Raw genomic sequence first — 15,384 nt, 5'->3', positions numbered from 1 at the left:
CTAATGAACAAGTTCTTTTTTAACTAGGTAAATAGTATTATAGGTACCTAAATTGTGCAATCTTAAATGCAAACAGGTAGTTATATTTTATGGTATATAATGTAGATATATCCTAAAAACTTAATTTATTTTTCAGTATTGTTGCGCATTTGTTGTAAGAATGTCAAAGTTTATCCCCGTAGTGTGTAAAGGTGTTAGATTTTAAAGCAAGGACTATATAGCGGAGTAAAAAAGACAATAAAAGTAGCTCCCTTCTTAAAAAAAATAAAATCGGCTTAGAACCAGATAAAACCTTTACCAAATCATTAATTAGGTTATTGTACATACGAAATGGGCATTTACGACTTTTTTTAGTGGTACCGAGTTTTATAAAATGGAGAATATTGCAAAAAGGCAGGAATTAAAAAAAAGTGCTTTTTAACCTTAACCTTTTAATATCTCTGGAACTTTTTAACATATTCAAAAGATCTTTTTTTTTGTTTTAATGAGAATACATAAGCGCTGAAAACTGCGATAAAATAAATCCAAAAAACGTTTCTTTTTATTAATATAACATTTAAAAATCATTAAAATTATATTTTCTGCAATGAATTTTTGAGCAAGCGAGAAACTTTTTTATTTGAAAACATTTTTCCATACTATCTGCGAATAAAAGGTAGACAAAATTGTTACGAAGTTTTTAAAAGTAACTGCAATCGGATATATTAGCTAGATTGCGAGAAATCCACCTGCAAAGTTGTGCCAGATTAGCGAGTCAAACAACAGTCGCCGACGTTCGCGGGAGACGCGTGACTCATCATATCAGAGACAATCAAATTTGTTTTTCTCTGGTTGTCTCTTTAAAACTTCTTTTCTTTTAAAACTTCTTTATTTCTTTTTTGTCTCAAATCTTTAAATTTGGTTGTCTCTGATCATATCATAACCACTAAAAAGCTGTGTCGTAACGCTCTTGATTTTTGTGCGTTAAAACACGTTTTTATTGCGTTGGTGTGTGTTTATGTTTTATGAGAGTTTTGTTGATGTGTTTGTTTCTGTTTCATATGAACAATAGCAACAATGAAGTGCCTCTTATGTGAACAATTATTGAACAATGATGATTGTATTGTAAAAAAACCAACACAAAAAGGCCTACGTATGATAATAAACTTTGCTCAGAAAAGAAATGACCCTATTAGCCGTAATATTTTGGAGAAAAAGGAGCAAATGTTAAACGGCACTTTGACAGTTGTGTACCATGTATCTTGCAGAAAATAATTTACAAGTAAACAATTATGTAAACAATTTGACCAAACCGACGACACACAGCCAAGTACAAGCACGGCCACTCGCAGGGGTAGTACGTTTGATATACGAAGAATGTGTTTAAATTGTGGCAAATCAGGCACTAAAAATAAAGAAAAATTAACATCCGTACAAACAGGTTAGTATAAAATTTTAATTATACCTACGAAAAGTTTTTTATATTAAAAAGTTGAGAAAAATATACATAAAAGTAATTTTTTAAATTAACTCTTAGTGGGTGCAAAAGGTTAAAATTGGATAAATTTATAAATATTTTCCGCCGTACGCAACATCTTTTAACTAATAGCAGTGACAAGTTTGGTTTTTATTACATTGATTAAACGAATTTAAATTAACTTTTAACTGAATGTGGTGGGCGATGTAATACGACCACTAAAGTTTTCTGTAACTCTATCCATGGTATATCAATTAATTATCACATGGGATGTGACAAGTTTCACCATTTAGAGTTAGCTAGTGCAGTTTTTAAAATACTTCATACATTTATTAAAATCCTCCTTTTAGATGAGTTTTAGTAAATTACACGTGTAACTTTTTATTCTAGGAACAGGAAAAGGTACGCACGAAAAAAATATTAATGCAGCACAAAAACGGGAAGATATTTCTATGATTTCAAAGCTATGTGGATACGAGGATTTGTTTGCTTATGATGCCATATATCATAAACGATGCTATGGTCACTATATATCAAAAAAGAATATTCAGGCATTTAGAAACAAACAATTAAAATTAGGAAATAAAACTCTGTTATCACCAAAAAAATAATCCCCAACGAAACAAGATAATTCCGCGGAGACGTCAGATTCAACGAGTGAATCTGAATTAAATTATTTAGATCATGAGCCATATTTTCAAGAAAATGAAGTTCATATCTTACACAGAGCGGGTCGAATATTAAAGAATCAAATGCGCGAATTTCAATCCAAGCGGAAAGAATTTCCCATTCCTGAGGACATAAATGAGTATATAGACACATTACAATTTATTTCTTATTTTATGTGCATATATCAACTAAAAATTTGGTATAACAGTCACATACCATATATGAATTTTGAAGACCCAAGAAAATATGGTTGGACAAATGAGAGAGAGTCTAATATATGGACTCCAATATTTGCGACACAGGATCCCGTCCCAAAGGAACTACGGAAAATTTTAGTTCTTCGATGTTTCGATGGAAACTGCAACACTAGAAAGTGTATATGTGTATCCCAGGGCTTGAAGTGTTATAACGAATGTAACTGTATCTTAAGTTATTATTATTCACCAACTTCATTTATAAATTATTCGTAGATGGTTAATAAATGGCGGCAGTTGGAAGTACGTTCGGTCGGCAACGGTATAGAGCGCGGCAATTTCCGCCTACGCGTTACTTTAAAAATTCATATTTCAAAAACTATTTCGGATAGAAACCTGTGGCTTTTTTTAAAAACTTTCTTATGGTTTTTTCTACATTTCATTCGTAGCATGTATGGCAAAATTCATCATAATAAAAAAGTTTATAGCTTGCTGAAAAATTCAATACCAACAATATAAATTTTATAATTTTCATGTTTTTTATTAACAAGAATATAAGTTTTCTGCAATTATTTTACTGCAGTTGTTAGCGCTTATATATGCCCTTTAAGCAAAAAAAAAGAAAATTTAGCTATATGAATTAGTTTCGGAGATATTGGCAGTTTAATGTATAATGGTAACATTTTTGAATTAAACCATTTTTTTTTAAATTCTGATTTTAAAAAACTCGGTACCATTAAAAAAAGTCGTAATTACCCATTTCGTATGTGCAATAACGAAACTAATGATTTGGTAAAGGTTTCATCTGGTTCTAAGCCGGAAAAAAAAATTGAAATATTTTAACCCGTTATTTACTCCGCTAATAGTACTAAGCGTACATGATGCACTTGTGCATCAAATGCCTCTAAGTACTGTTAGAAATCTAGTTTCTACATGTGCCAATATGACAGGCATAAGTAAAGCAACAATTTACAGACTTCTTAGTGACAGAAAAAGTGAAAACCGTGAGAACTTGCCTAAGAAGAGTGTAAAGAAAACTGCCGGTAGGAAGCCGATAGCAGTTGATGAGACAGCAAAGCATATCATAAGGAGGACAGTACATTCATTTTATTTTAAGAATGAAATCCCAAGTGCTGGCAGAATAAAAATGTTGGAAGCTCCCGTCAGGCTTTTTTAGAATGTTTATCGACTGGCTTGAAGTCTCCTTCTGGTAAGGGCCACAGATTAATAATTACACATATTGGGAGCTATAAAGGATTTTTAAATGGCGGTCTGTTTGAATTCGAATCGAAGTCAACTAAGGATTACCACGAAGAAATGAACGCTGATGTTTTTGAAGATTATTTTTCCAAAATGATCCAGTCAATTCCCGAAAATTCAATTATTGTTATGAACAATGCCAGCTACCATTCAAGATTAATAGAAAAATTACCATCATCCTGCTGGCGAAAAGGGGCAATAAAAAACTGGCTTACCGAAAAAGAAATACCCTTTGGAGATGACGCGGTAAAAGCAGAGCTTCTGACAATAGTTAATCAAAATATAAAAGACACGTTGTTGACGAAATGGCAAAACAACACAATATAACTGTACTTCGTTTGCCACCTCACCATTCTGAATTAAATCCTATAGAGTTAATTTGGGCTCAAGTAAAAGGATTTGTGGCTAATAATAAAACCTTTAAATTGAAAGATGTAAGAGAACTTCTGAAAGCAGCAGTGGATAACGTTACCCAAGAAAACTGGAGCAATGCTGTGAATCATGCTATAAAAGAAGAAGAAAAGATGTGGACCCTCGATAATCTTCTAGAAGAAACTGTCGAACCCTTAGTTATAACAGTGAGAATGTCTGATTCGGATGAAAGCGATGAGAGTAATGAAATGTTTGATTTATAAATTGATTTTTTTTGTATATTTCGTAAATATTTTTATTGTAATATATGTAAATATGGTTAATAAATTAAAAGATCCTTACATTTATGTACCTTTCTTATAAATGACAAGATATGTTTGAAGAGTTGCATTTTTTATTGGTTGGTATTAAAAAAATGAAATTTTACAACAATTTTTTAAACATTTAAAAAACAATCAAATTGTTAGTCATAGTTTTATAATGAGGTTTTTCCGCTTTTAAGAAATGTTTCTTGTTATAATTATAATTAATTATAATCTTGTTATAATTATAATTTACTAAATATAGGTTATACCTACCAACCATACTTTTTCTAAAAATCTTTAATAGATAATAGGTAAAATCCAACATTATTTATAAATTTTTCATAACAGATAATTATTTAACTTAAAAATTAAAATCAATATCCATAGTCGGGACGACACTCGCAACCCGTTTGTCATAAAAATGAACTCGAAACCATTGTTCCGAATTTTACGACCTATTGTATTTGAGACCATACAGGACTTGTCCACTTAAAATTGGTAAAAACAGCCTGGTTTATCATTTTGTTACATGTAGAAAATGGAAGACTCACCCTATATTTATGCTACTTCTGCATAAATAATGAGGCACTGTGCTCTCACCAAAAAGGAAATAGAGTATAGGCGTTTTATAAAACGACCATGACAACTTTGCCAGAATGTCAAACGGTAATGTTTTCACCGTTTAACATTCTTGCGGGCGAGGTATTTCAGTCGGTTTGTAAAATACGAATTCTATTTAAAAGTATTTAATAAAATATAAATTATTGATATCAACATACATATTTGGGCAGCACTAAGCAGATGAAAAATTGTCCTTGTAGCTATAAGACAGTTAGATGAATATGTTAATATGCTTTATTTTATGAACAAAACAAATGAATAAAAATTTATTAATTATTAATAAAAAACACAAAAAATACAAAAATAAATAAACATTTAATATTCTTATTATGTATTATGTATACATAAGCATACTTAAATTAAAAAAAACAAAATAAGCGTTGATGAAAAAAAAGTTCATTTATTGGAACATGGACCACTAAAATGGCACCTACTTGTACATTTTCCGCGAGCCTTAAAACAAAAGCATCTCTTAGTGCAGCATTGCAGTTTACTAGGTTTGCACTGACATTTCTTAAAACCTTGTCCTCCAAATTGCGAAACCTTAGAAACTGCTTCCCTTAGAGAGATATTAATATCTGTGTGACAAACGGGTTAAAGTTAGAATTGCCAACTGGATTTAATTCGTCTCTGGAAAACCATCGATTAAGGCGACCATGCTCTGTACCTATCTGGTATACCCCATTTTGTATATCCAGAATATTTCCTAGTACCCCTTTTGGGTCAAGGGGACCCCTATCAAATTTTGGAACTTCTACAGATATATTCTCCCCCACTTGCAAATCATTGAATTTTATTTTAGTTATTTGGGCCATTTGGTCAGCTGCACGTTTTTGGCCAATTGTACATTGTGTTCTTTGTGTTTTTAGTAATTCTTCCTTTTCACAAAGATTGAACATCGATTGGACACAATAATAATTATCTATGAAATTTTCATAAATAATTATTAATTAAACTATATTATTATAATTATTATTAATGTGTTATTGTATCATGTTACATACTTACCCTTATAAAACTCTTCTAACTGGGAATAAAAGTAGTTTTTATCTACTCCCGCCGCTGCTACTTTAACAGGATCCATATTTTTAGAGTACTAAGCAAGCCAAGAAGAGTTGTAACTAAACGAACCAAGCAAAACTGAAATTATGGATCAAGTTTGAGTATCTGGCTAATACTGGCCGCCGTTTTTTAAGAGACTAAAATGCATCACTCGTCACAATGTCATAATATCAAACGATGAAATGTCTTTTAGCGTTTAATAATCGGGCCAAGCAGTCAGCGTAGTTTTATAAAACGCTTAGTCGTTTTATAAAATGGCTAGCCAGATAGCAAAATAATGAGTTGACAATTAATATTTGACAATCTGTCCGCCGTTTATAAAACGACTAGGCGTTTTATAAAACGACAGGTTTTGTAATCTGGCTACGACATATACATTATAATGGTAATACATTATACAGGGCGGTCCGGTTTCGATGGCGGAAAATTAAATGGCCGACGGAGAACGAAAAAATAATAAGTTTGCTATTATAAATAATATTCGAAAAATGATTCGTTAAAAAATTACAGGGTGTCAAAATTCTAATTAAAAAAATCAATTTTTTTTAATTTTTCTTAAACCACTTTAGATATTTTAATGAAATTTGGCACGTTTAGACAGTTAATCAAGACGCATCTTTTTGTGCAAAAATAATTAATTTTATTTACCAGTGGCGTGTGTGCGGGCCGATCTTCATACAATTTTAATTAAAAAAATGATGCGCCACTGTTTTTTTTTAATTTCTTTTTTATGAAATCCTTGTTTAATTTAAAATAAAAAACATCTCTTTACTTTTTGTCGTACACCGTTTGCGAGTAAAAATGCTGATTTATAAAAACACATAAGAAGATAACAAATTTAATTCGTTTAAAAACAATAACAAAATAAAAACAATTAATAATTAAAGAAGTTGTTCAAAATGCAGCCCACCGACCTCAATACATTTTCTACACCGAGTTATTAAGGAGTTTATTGCAGCCAGTACCACAAAATTTTGATTTTGCATGTCATTACATGCTTCCTGAATTCTTAACATTAATTCCTCTCTGTTAACTACGGGATTAGCGTAAACTTTATCCTTAATGTTTCTCCAAACGTAAAAATCTAGTGGATTAAGATCCGGTGACCTGGGTGGCCAGGGTATTGGTCCAATACCATTTTGATCATTAATATCATTCCTCCCTAGCCGGCCAATCCACCTTCGAGGATAATTATTATTAAGCCAGTTTCTTACACCTATTCCAAAATGTGGGGAGGGCTCCATCCAGTTGTATCCAACTTTCATGTCTCAAATTAATGGGTAAATCCTCAATGTAGTCCGGCAGACTATTATTTAAAAACTCCAGAAATAGTTGTGAGTTTAGCCTTGGAGGTAGCGGAAATGCGGACCACAAACATTATCACGAATAACGCCCAACCAAACATTAACGGAAAATTCATATTGAAACGATCTTGGCCGAATTGCATGTGGATTCTGTTGTGCCCAAACATGAATGTTATGAAAATTTATAACTCCGCGTGTTGTAAAACAAGACTCATCCGTCCAAAGTATCTTGTGTAAAAAGTCGGGATTTTCCTCTGTTGAGTTTAAAAGCCACTGACAAAATCTTACTCTCTTTTCAGCATCACCAGGGTGTAAACCCTGAACAGGCTGTAGGTGATATGCATGCCTGTGGTCAGCGTGTAAGGTTCGCTATATTTGAGATTTAGGAATTTGTAGTTGTTGAGCTGCCTTGCGAGAGGTCAGCCTTGGATTATTATCAAAAGTGCGCAGTACACGATTTTCATTATTATTTCTCTGGTTTCGGTATTGTTCATTATTACCACGTAGACCAAAGTTCCTAAAATTTTGATGTGTTCTAATGAACACTCGAGCATCTGGGATTCTTCTATTTGGATACCGTCTTCGATATTCACGAACTGCCGCTTCCGGATTTTCATCACAAAATCCATAACAAAAATGAATATTAGCGTATTCATTACTTGAAAAACGCATTTTTCACAACACTGTTAACAATAGCAAAATTAATAAGTTAACCAACGCAATAATTTGACTTACTTAAATAATTAACTGTCATAATAAAATACAAACAAACCGTCTTTTATTTTATGCATGCATTGCCTTCTTGCCGGCATTATTATATTCATTATTTATTTGAATTTCGGAATCCAGATTCTTGTGTCTTTTTTAGAACCCAACAGAATAATTTAGTCTTTAATTAAATTTAGTATTTTCATATTTTTTGTTTAATAAAAAAAAAATCAGCATTTATAAAAATTTATTTTTTTACTCGCAAACAGTGTGTCGTACGACAAAAAGTAAAGAGATGTTTTTTATTTTAAATTAAACAAGGATTTCATAAAAAAAAGAAATTAAAAAAAAACAGTGGCGCATCATTTTTTTAATTAAAATGGAGCACACGCCACTGGTGAATAAAATTAATAATTTTTGCATAAAAAGATGCGTCTTGATTAACTGTCTAAACGTGCCAAATTTCATTAAAATATCTAAAGTGGTTTAAGAAAAATAAAAAAAAAATGATTTTTTTAATTAGAATTTTGACACCCTGTAATTTTTTAACGAATCATTTTTCGAATATTATTTATAATAGCAAACTTATTATTTTTTCGTTCTCCGTCGGCCATTTAATTTTTCGCCATCGAAACCGGCCCACCCTGTATCTAATATAACATTCCAATATGTCAACTTTTGTTTCACTGGAATATCGCATAGCCATTTTCGGAAATTAAAAATGTAAAAAAACTTACTAAATACAAACGAAAATAACTAGATAAGAAAAAACTATTAATCACTAACAAGAACAAGAACAAAAAATTAACAAGATAAGAACTACTAAACAAGATAAAAAATTCAATCAAATAAATAATATTTTGCAGAATTGTCAGTAAATGACGCTAAATCATTAAACAATGATAATTGTTTATACGACAAATGGCCTCCACATTCATGACCAACTCCGCGAAAAGTGAACTTTGAATGAAAAAAAGAGCTGTTTAATAGGGTGCCATTGATTAGAAAAGGGTTCTAATCAATTGAGGCCCTATGGACTGTAAAATTTATAGGTTGCGATGGTTCATGTACCTTTGGACGGTTTTACACCATAGCCTGCTGACTTAGCACGAAAAAATATTGGAGTATTTCAGGCTGTATCCGTTCCGTATACAAGCTACTTAAAGGCAAAATACTAGAGCTGAGTGCAGCGGAAACGTTTTAGTAAGATTCCTTGAATTTGGCTGCTTTCCTGTACTATTTGCACTGCATTTTATAGTTTTTGGGAGGGTTTTATTACTCATAAATATATATAAAAGTCAAATACCGCAAAAAATATTTAATAGATGGGCTCGCTAAGCCAGTAAATCTTTCTTTGTATTTAATTTTTAAATTCTGTTTCTCAGTCAATCTGAAGAATCTTAGCAATTATAAACAAATAAAAATTATATAGTGTCTCGTAGTAATCGTTTCAATATTAGAACAGTGTCATTTTCAGGACAAGGGAATCATGCAGCTTTTTTAAATTATGTGATATGAAGGATGTGTGTTGCTCTTTTATACATACTACCGCTTATAAGTTTTTATGTGAAGACAAGAGAAGTTCTCATTTATTGATTTACTTTATGACCAGATTGATTACTGGTGAGCAATTGGTAGAAAAATATCCAGAGAAGACTTATGATCACAAACATATTATTTCACGCCTAACACACAATTTCCGTAACAAAAAACAATGCAAGAATCTAATTTCATATTAATTTCAAAAATGAAAATTTTCGGTTTATAATATTATGTTTGAAAATTAAGTGTGTCTAATACTTAGGTATTTTATCCGCTTTATGATTATTTTATATCTAGAAATTAAATGAATCACCCAACATTTTGTAACTAGAGTCAACCTCAGGACTAGAAACTACGAAATTATATAGGTAGACCACAAACAGTCGTTATAAATATGGTTTTTCATATAATTATGAAAAATCTTTTTTTAGTCATATTAACGAGATCGTACATTCACTATTTTGTTAATATACTTCCAAAAAATAAAATATATGACCCACGCTATTAGTGTCATCCTCAGAACTAGATCCAACGAAATTTAGTGATAATATCAGCCCAATCCTAGTTTCAACACACCTCCAACATTATATTTAAGAATTCTTCTTTCTGGTCGTTCTAAACAATAGCTCTAAGCATATTATAGAATTAGCGTATTCGATTCTTGGTTAATTTATTTTCCAAGAATTAAACTAGTGGGCCACCGTTTCGACACTAGTTAGGTCTTTTCCTCAGACCCATATTACGACTGATATACGCAAGTGAAAAAAATATCTTAAATATCCCAAAAGCATTCATTTTTACTGCTTTCAATCAAATAAACCGCCATTATACTTTATATGTTTTTCTTACCTCCCCTTGAACATTTCCAACGTACAATCGTTCGGTCATTTCCAATCTTTAATTCTATCCGATTGAGGCATTCGCCATTTACTACACGTAATTCGAGCCGAACGTCGATTTTTGATATGGAAAATATTCCACAAACGCCATAAAGAGGATGTTATAAATAAAAGTAATTGAATTAAATTAAAAGTAAAAAGACTTACCTAGGGGTCAGTCAGGATCAGGATAACACAGGAGGTTTTTGCGGAAGGCCGCGCGAACACTGGTCGTAAAAATGGTTATTAACAGTAAGACGATCTTGTACCGAGTGTTTTTCACCTCGATTCCCCGCGTCAGTCTTTTCGGTACTTGCGTGTGACGTATTATTTGGGTATGTACCAGGTTTGTAGTAAAAGTAAAGAATAGCAAGTAAGGAAATATATAGGGAGAGGCGAGGAAATAAGGCAAATCTCAACATTCATTATGTAAAACAAAAAAATATTAACAGCAAGAAGCGATACTTTGAATGCACTTAAGAATATAACTTATAGAACTAAACTAAATCAAACTAAGTATTAAACTAATCAATAAAGAGAACTTGAGGTGACGACAAGAACAGAACAAAAGCTTTTTAATTTAGCGAAAAAACAAAATCGCCGCCATAAGAAAAAAAGAAGTTGAGGATGGAATCTCAGAACCGAAACGTCAGAAACAAAAACTGAATTCAGGTATGCATTGTCCTTAAAAAGTTGTTCTAATAATGTTTTGACAGATTTTAAAAATACGTCGAAATAAAAAAATACAGCGCTTTTTCAAAAATGCAACTTTTTGATTTTTTCCAAATATTTCAAAATCGGAAAAAGAAAAAATTGTTCTAAAAGCGGCACTAAACTGGTAACTAATTGCCCTACAACTTTCCCCATTTAACCAATTTTCTATCTCTTATAGTTTCCAAGATATATGTCATGTACTTTGTCATGAACTTTGGTAGTGTTAAAATCTAAAACCTGAGTTTTATTTGAAACATAATGAGTTCTGCATTTTATTATTGAAGCAAATCGATTTTTTTATTTAGGTAGTGCTATCTATCAAAAGTGGTACTTCGAAGTCACAGTAGATCATTTAGAACAAACAACTCACATGATGCCCCACTTGAGGATAGGCTGGGCCAATTCCAAAGGATACATTCCTTATCCCGGTGGTGGTGAGAAATGGGGCGGCAACGGAGTGGGCGATGACCTCTATTCGTTTGGTTTTGACGGTGCTTTTTTGTGGACCGGCGGAAGATCTACGCAGGTTGTTTTGGAAGTAACCGAACCTTATATCAGGAAAAGTAAGATGATGTTTAATATTCCAAAGTTTGTCGTTTCTTATGTCTCATATTTTTAGACGATGTTATCGGTTGTGCCTTAGATCTGACTGTTCCTCAGATAGCCTTCACACTGAACGGGAATCCTATTAGAGGAAGTTTTAAGAATTTTAATTTAGATGGAATGTTCTTCCCTGCTATAAGTTGTTCGTCCAAACTGAGGTAAATAGCTTGACTACAATAGTTATGGCAATTAGTAATCGTCATTTATTATTAATAATATTATTCTAGTTGTCGTTTTTTGCTTGGTGGTGACCATGGCAAACTAAAATTCTGCCCTCCAGAAGATTTCTCACCGTTAGTTGAAAGTTTACTTCCACAACAAATTTTAAACTTAGATCCATGTTTTTATTTCGGAAATATGAATAAAAATGTTATTGCCGGGCCGCTATATATTGAAGACGATACAGCCTTTGTACCGAACCCTGTAGATACATCAATGGTAAGTAGGACATAGCTGATCATATTTAGTTTATGGTAAATTTGTATTTATAGGTAAGTCTTCCATCTTATATCGAATCAATAAAGGACAAATTAGCTGAAAACATCCACGAAATGTGGGCAATGAATAAAATTGAGGCCGGATGGGCTTGGGGAGAGTATAGAGATGATTTAAGGCATATTCATCCGTGTTTGGTGCCTTTTGATAAATTACCACCTGCTGAGAAAAGATATGACTCCCAGTTAGCTGTTCAAACTTTAAAGTAAATTATTAATAATGTTATATGATTAAACTAAAATGAAACATACTTGTTTTTTCAGGACAATAATAGCTCTTGGTTACTATATAACCATGGACAAGCCTCCATCCAGAATAAAGACGGTTAGGTTGCCCAACGAGCCGTTTTTACAAGGTAACGGATATAAGCCGGCGCCTTTGGACTTAAGCGCCATACATTTGACCCCCAAATTGGAAGAGTTAGTCGATCAGCTGGCGGAAAACACCCATAACCTTTGGGCAAAGGAAAGAATTCAACAGAACTGGACTTATGGGTTAAACGAGGTATATTTTTTATATTAGTATTTAATATTTAATTTTTACAATTATTGAGAAAAACTAAAAAATCTTTTAAATGAACACCCGGTCTATAGACTATTCACTACCAAGAGGCCAGACGTATACTCTCTTTCTCTCTGGTAGGCATTGGCTATAGAGTTACGAGCGACAATTTTACGGCGCATTGACGATTTAGAAACAGTGCAGGTTTGTTTATGTCTGGTCTTTTGATTAGGAATAGACTATTTATGAGAAATAAATTATTTGTACATTCCTGAAATTAGTAAAATTTAGGTAGAAGCTGTTCAGAAATAAAGATTAAAAACGAAACAAAAATTCCAATATATATAACAGTACAGTATTTATTATGTAATAGTAAATGTGATACCTAAGCAAAGTTTACTGAATAAAATACAAGTTGCTTCACTGGGCTCCACGCGCCGAATTACCTATTCACCCTCACTTCATTTGCCGGGCGACGCTCCAACAATTCAATCTGTTGGGTTACACAGTGAGTAGAGTTTAAATCGTTCTGATGTGCAAGAGTTTTATTACTAGTTGTACCGGGTGGACTTAGTGGACTGGCAAATTATTATAATCTATTATATTAAAATGTCGACTTATTGTTCGGTAGACAGTTGTTTTACAAAGCGTGGAAGTGGTTTAATGTTTTTTAGATGTCCGAAAAATGAAAATGGGTAAGTACATTGGAATTAGTTGTTTATTAAATTCATGATTGCATTCCTAGTTACTTTATGATCTGGTTCCTGTTTCTTTTTTTAAATTAATATATAAAATGGATTATAGGTGCCAACTCTGGAAAGGTATTTTGGGATTTACTGGCGAACATATATATAGATACGTATCATCCATTTTTCTCTAAGAGACCAAACGAAAACAAAAACAAAGGTTAGGACACAAAGTCACGGTCTCATCCAATCCATATAATTTCTTAAAAAAGCTTAAAAGCTACACGTCTTTCGCTCCTGTCGGAGCATCATCAGGCCTAGACCTACACAGATCACATTACAACTCTTTCATCACAGATGCTCCGACAGGAGCGAAACACGTGTAGCTTTTAAGCTTTTTTAAGAAATTATATGGATTGGATGAGATCGTGACTTTGTGTCCTTACCTTTGTTTTTGTGAACATATATATGCCGATCTTACTCCGGAACAATGTTATAAAAGGGTTAATATTTGTAGCTTGCATTTTGCGGAGAGCAGATTTATGTCCCCTTCAAATCAACGTCTTAGACCCGACGCAATTCCTACATTGCTCCTGACCAGAGCATCGACAAGTATGTTTTATGTTTTCTTCTAATTTGTGCACTTAAGAAAGAAAGAAAGAAAGAAAGAAAGAAAATGTGCTATATTACGTAAGAATAATCTTGTGTACAAGCATCCTACAAGCTAAAAAAACAAAACAAAAATACAATTTCAAAAATTGACAAAACAATGAACAAAATTAAATACATGAAGACAAAACTTTTTGAACATATTTGAATTAAAGATAACTAAATAAAAAAATCAATTACTAAATAAAGGTAAACTTGTTGACAAAACTAGAGAAGAAAAAAGGAAAAAAAACCTTTCCAACATGTCCAAGGTTAAAACCTATCATTAAAAAAGTCATCCAGGTTATAATTTGCCTTAGCCAATAAAAGCGATTTTAATTCTCTTTTAAATTTCTTAACATCCGATATATGTCTAACACATAGAGGAACATGATTGTACATTTTTTTACTTATGTAAATTAATGAGTTTTTGGTAAGGGAAGACGTAGGAATAGGTAGGGGAACATCATTTACACGACGAGTCAAATGGCCAGTGTCAGAGGGTAGTTTGGGAATTTTGTGAATAAGAGCAGCTGTTTCTAAGATAAAGAGTGAAAAAAGAGTTAGGATTTTTTCAGAAATGAAGAGGGGTTTGCAAGAATCTCTTAACTTAGCAGAACACAGGTATCTAACTGTTTTTTTTGAATAACAAAGACCATGTTAAGTAGCCCCTTATTGGTTAAACCCCAAAAAGGCAAGCCATACCGAATATGAGATTCCATAAGTGAAAAGTACACTGAACGTGCAACCACCCCTTCCAGCTCTTGTTTTGCCATTCTTACTGCAAAACATCCAGAAGAGAATTTCCCAGCTAAATGTAAAATATGATCTTCAAACCGAAGGCGACCATCAATGGTAATTCCTAGGAACTTGCAGCACTCCTTATTCTGCAAGAGGGAATTTTCGTCAAACATCAGAACATCGCACTTAAACCCCATAATAGACGTCTTTCTTACATTAAACACGAGCCTGTTGGAAGCACACCACCCTGATAAAATCTGAAGGTCTTCAAGGATACAAGTCTTAATATAATCAGAATTTTTATGGCTCCATAGTATGGTGGTATCATCAGCAAACTGAACCACCTTGCCAACAACTCAAGTCATCCAGATGCAGTAAAAATAACAGTGGTCTCAACACTGAACCCTTGGGAACGCCGCATTTTAGGGATCTAGAAGCAGACAAACGCCCAGACACTGTAACCTTCTGAGTACGATTTGATAGATAGGACTCAAGCCATCGCAACGCTACGCCAATAAAACCATATTTATCGAGCTTAGATAACAGTATTCCATGATCCACACAGTCAAATGCTTTGGATAGATCACAAAACACTGCCGCCGATGACTCTCCAGAATTCAAGGAC

The 15,384-nt window shown here is 32.7% G+C and overlaps 1 protein-coding gene across 1 annotated transcript in view; it reads left to right on the top strand.

The window, feature by feature from the left end:
- The window catches only part of LOC126741622 (ryanodine receptor), a 249,779-nt gene that overhangs the window by 31,239 nt on the left and 203,156 nt on the right, over window positions 1–15,384 (top strand). Inside the window, exons 14-18 of the mRNA XM_050448136.1 lie at window positions 11,391–11,648; window positions 11,705–11,846; window positions 11,916–12,126; window positions 12,180–12,388; window positions 12,447–12,687. Of these exons, the coding sequence (XP_050304093.1) occupies window positions 11,391–11,648; window positions 11,705–11,846; window positions 11,916–12,126; window positions 12,180–12,388; window positions 12,447–12,687 (1,061 nt within the window). The remainder of the gene's footprint in view (window positions 1–11,390; window positions 11,649–11,704; window positions 11,847–11,915; window positions 12,127–12,179; window positions 12,389–12,446; window positions 12,688–15,384) is intronic.

The sequence above is a fragment of the Anthonomus grandis genome, chromosome 1 (genome assembly GCF_022605725.1).
Source record: "Anthonomus grandis grandis chromosome 1, icAntGran1.3, whole genome shotgun sequence".
Classification (NCBI taxonomy): Eukaryota; Metazoa; Arthropoda; class Insecta; order Coleoptera; family Curculionidae; genus Anthonomus; species Anthonomus grandis.
Note: the sequence above shows the minus strand (reverse complement) of the source record. Positions and strands in the feature narration are given on the sequence as shown.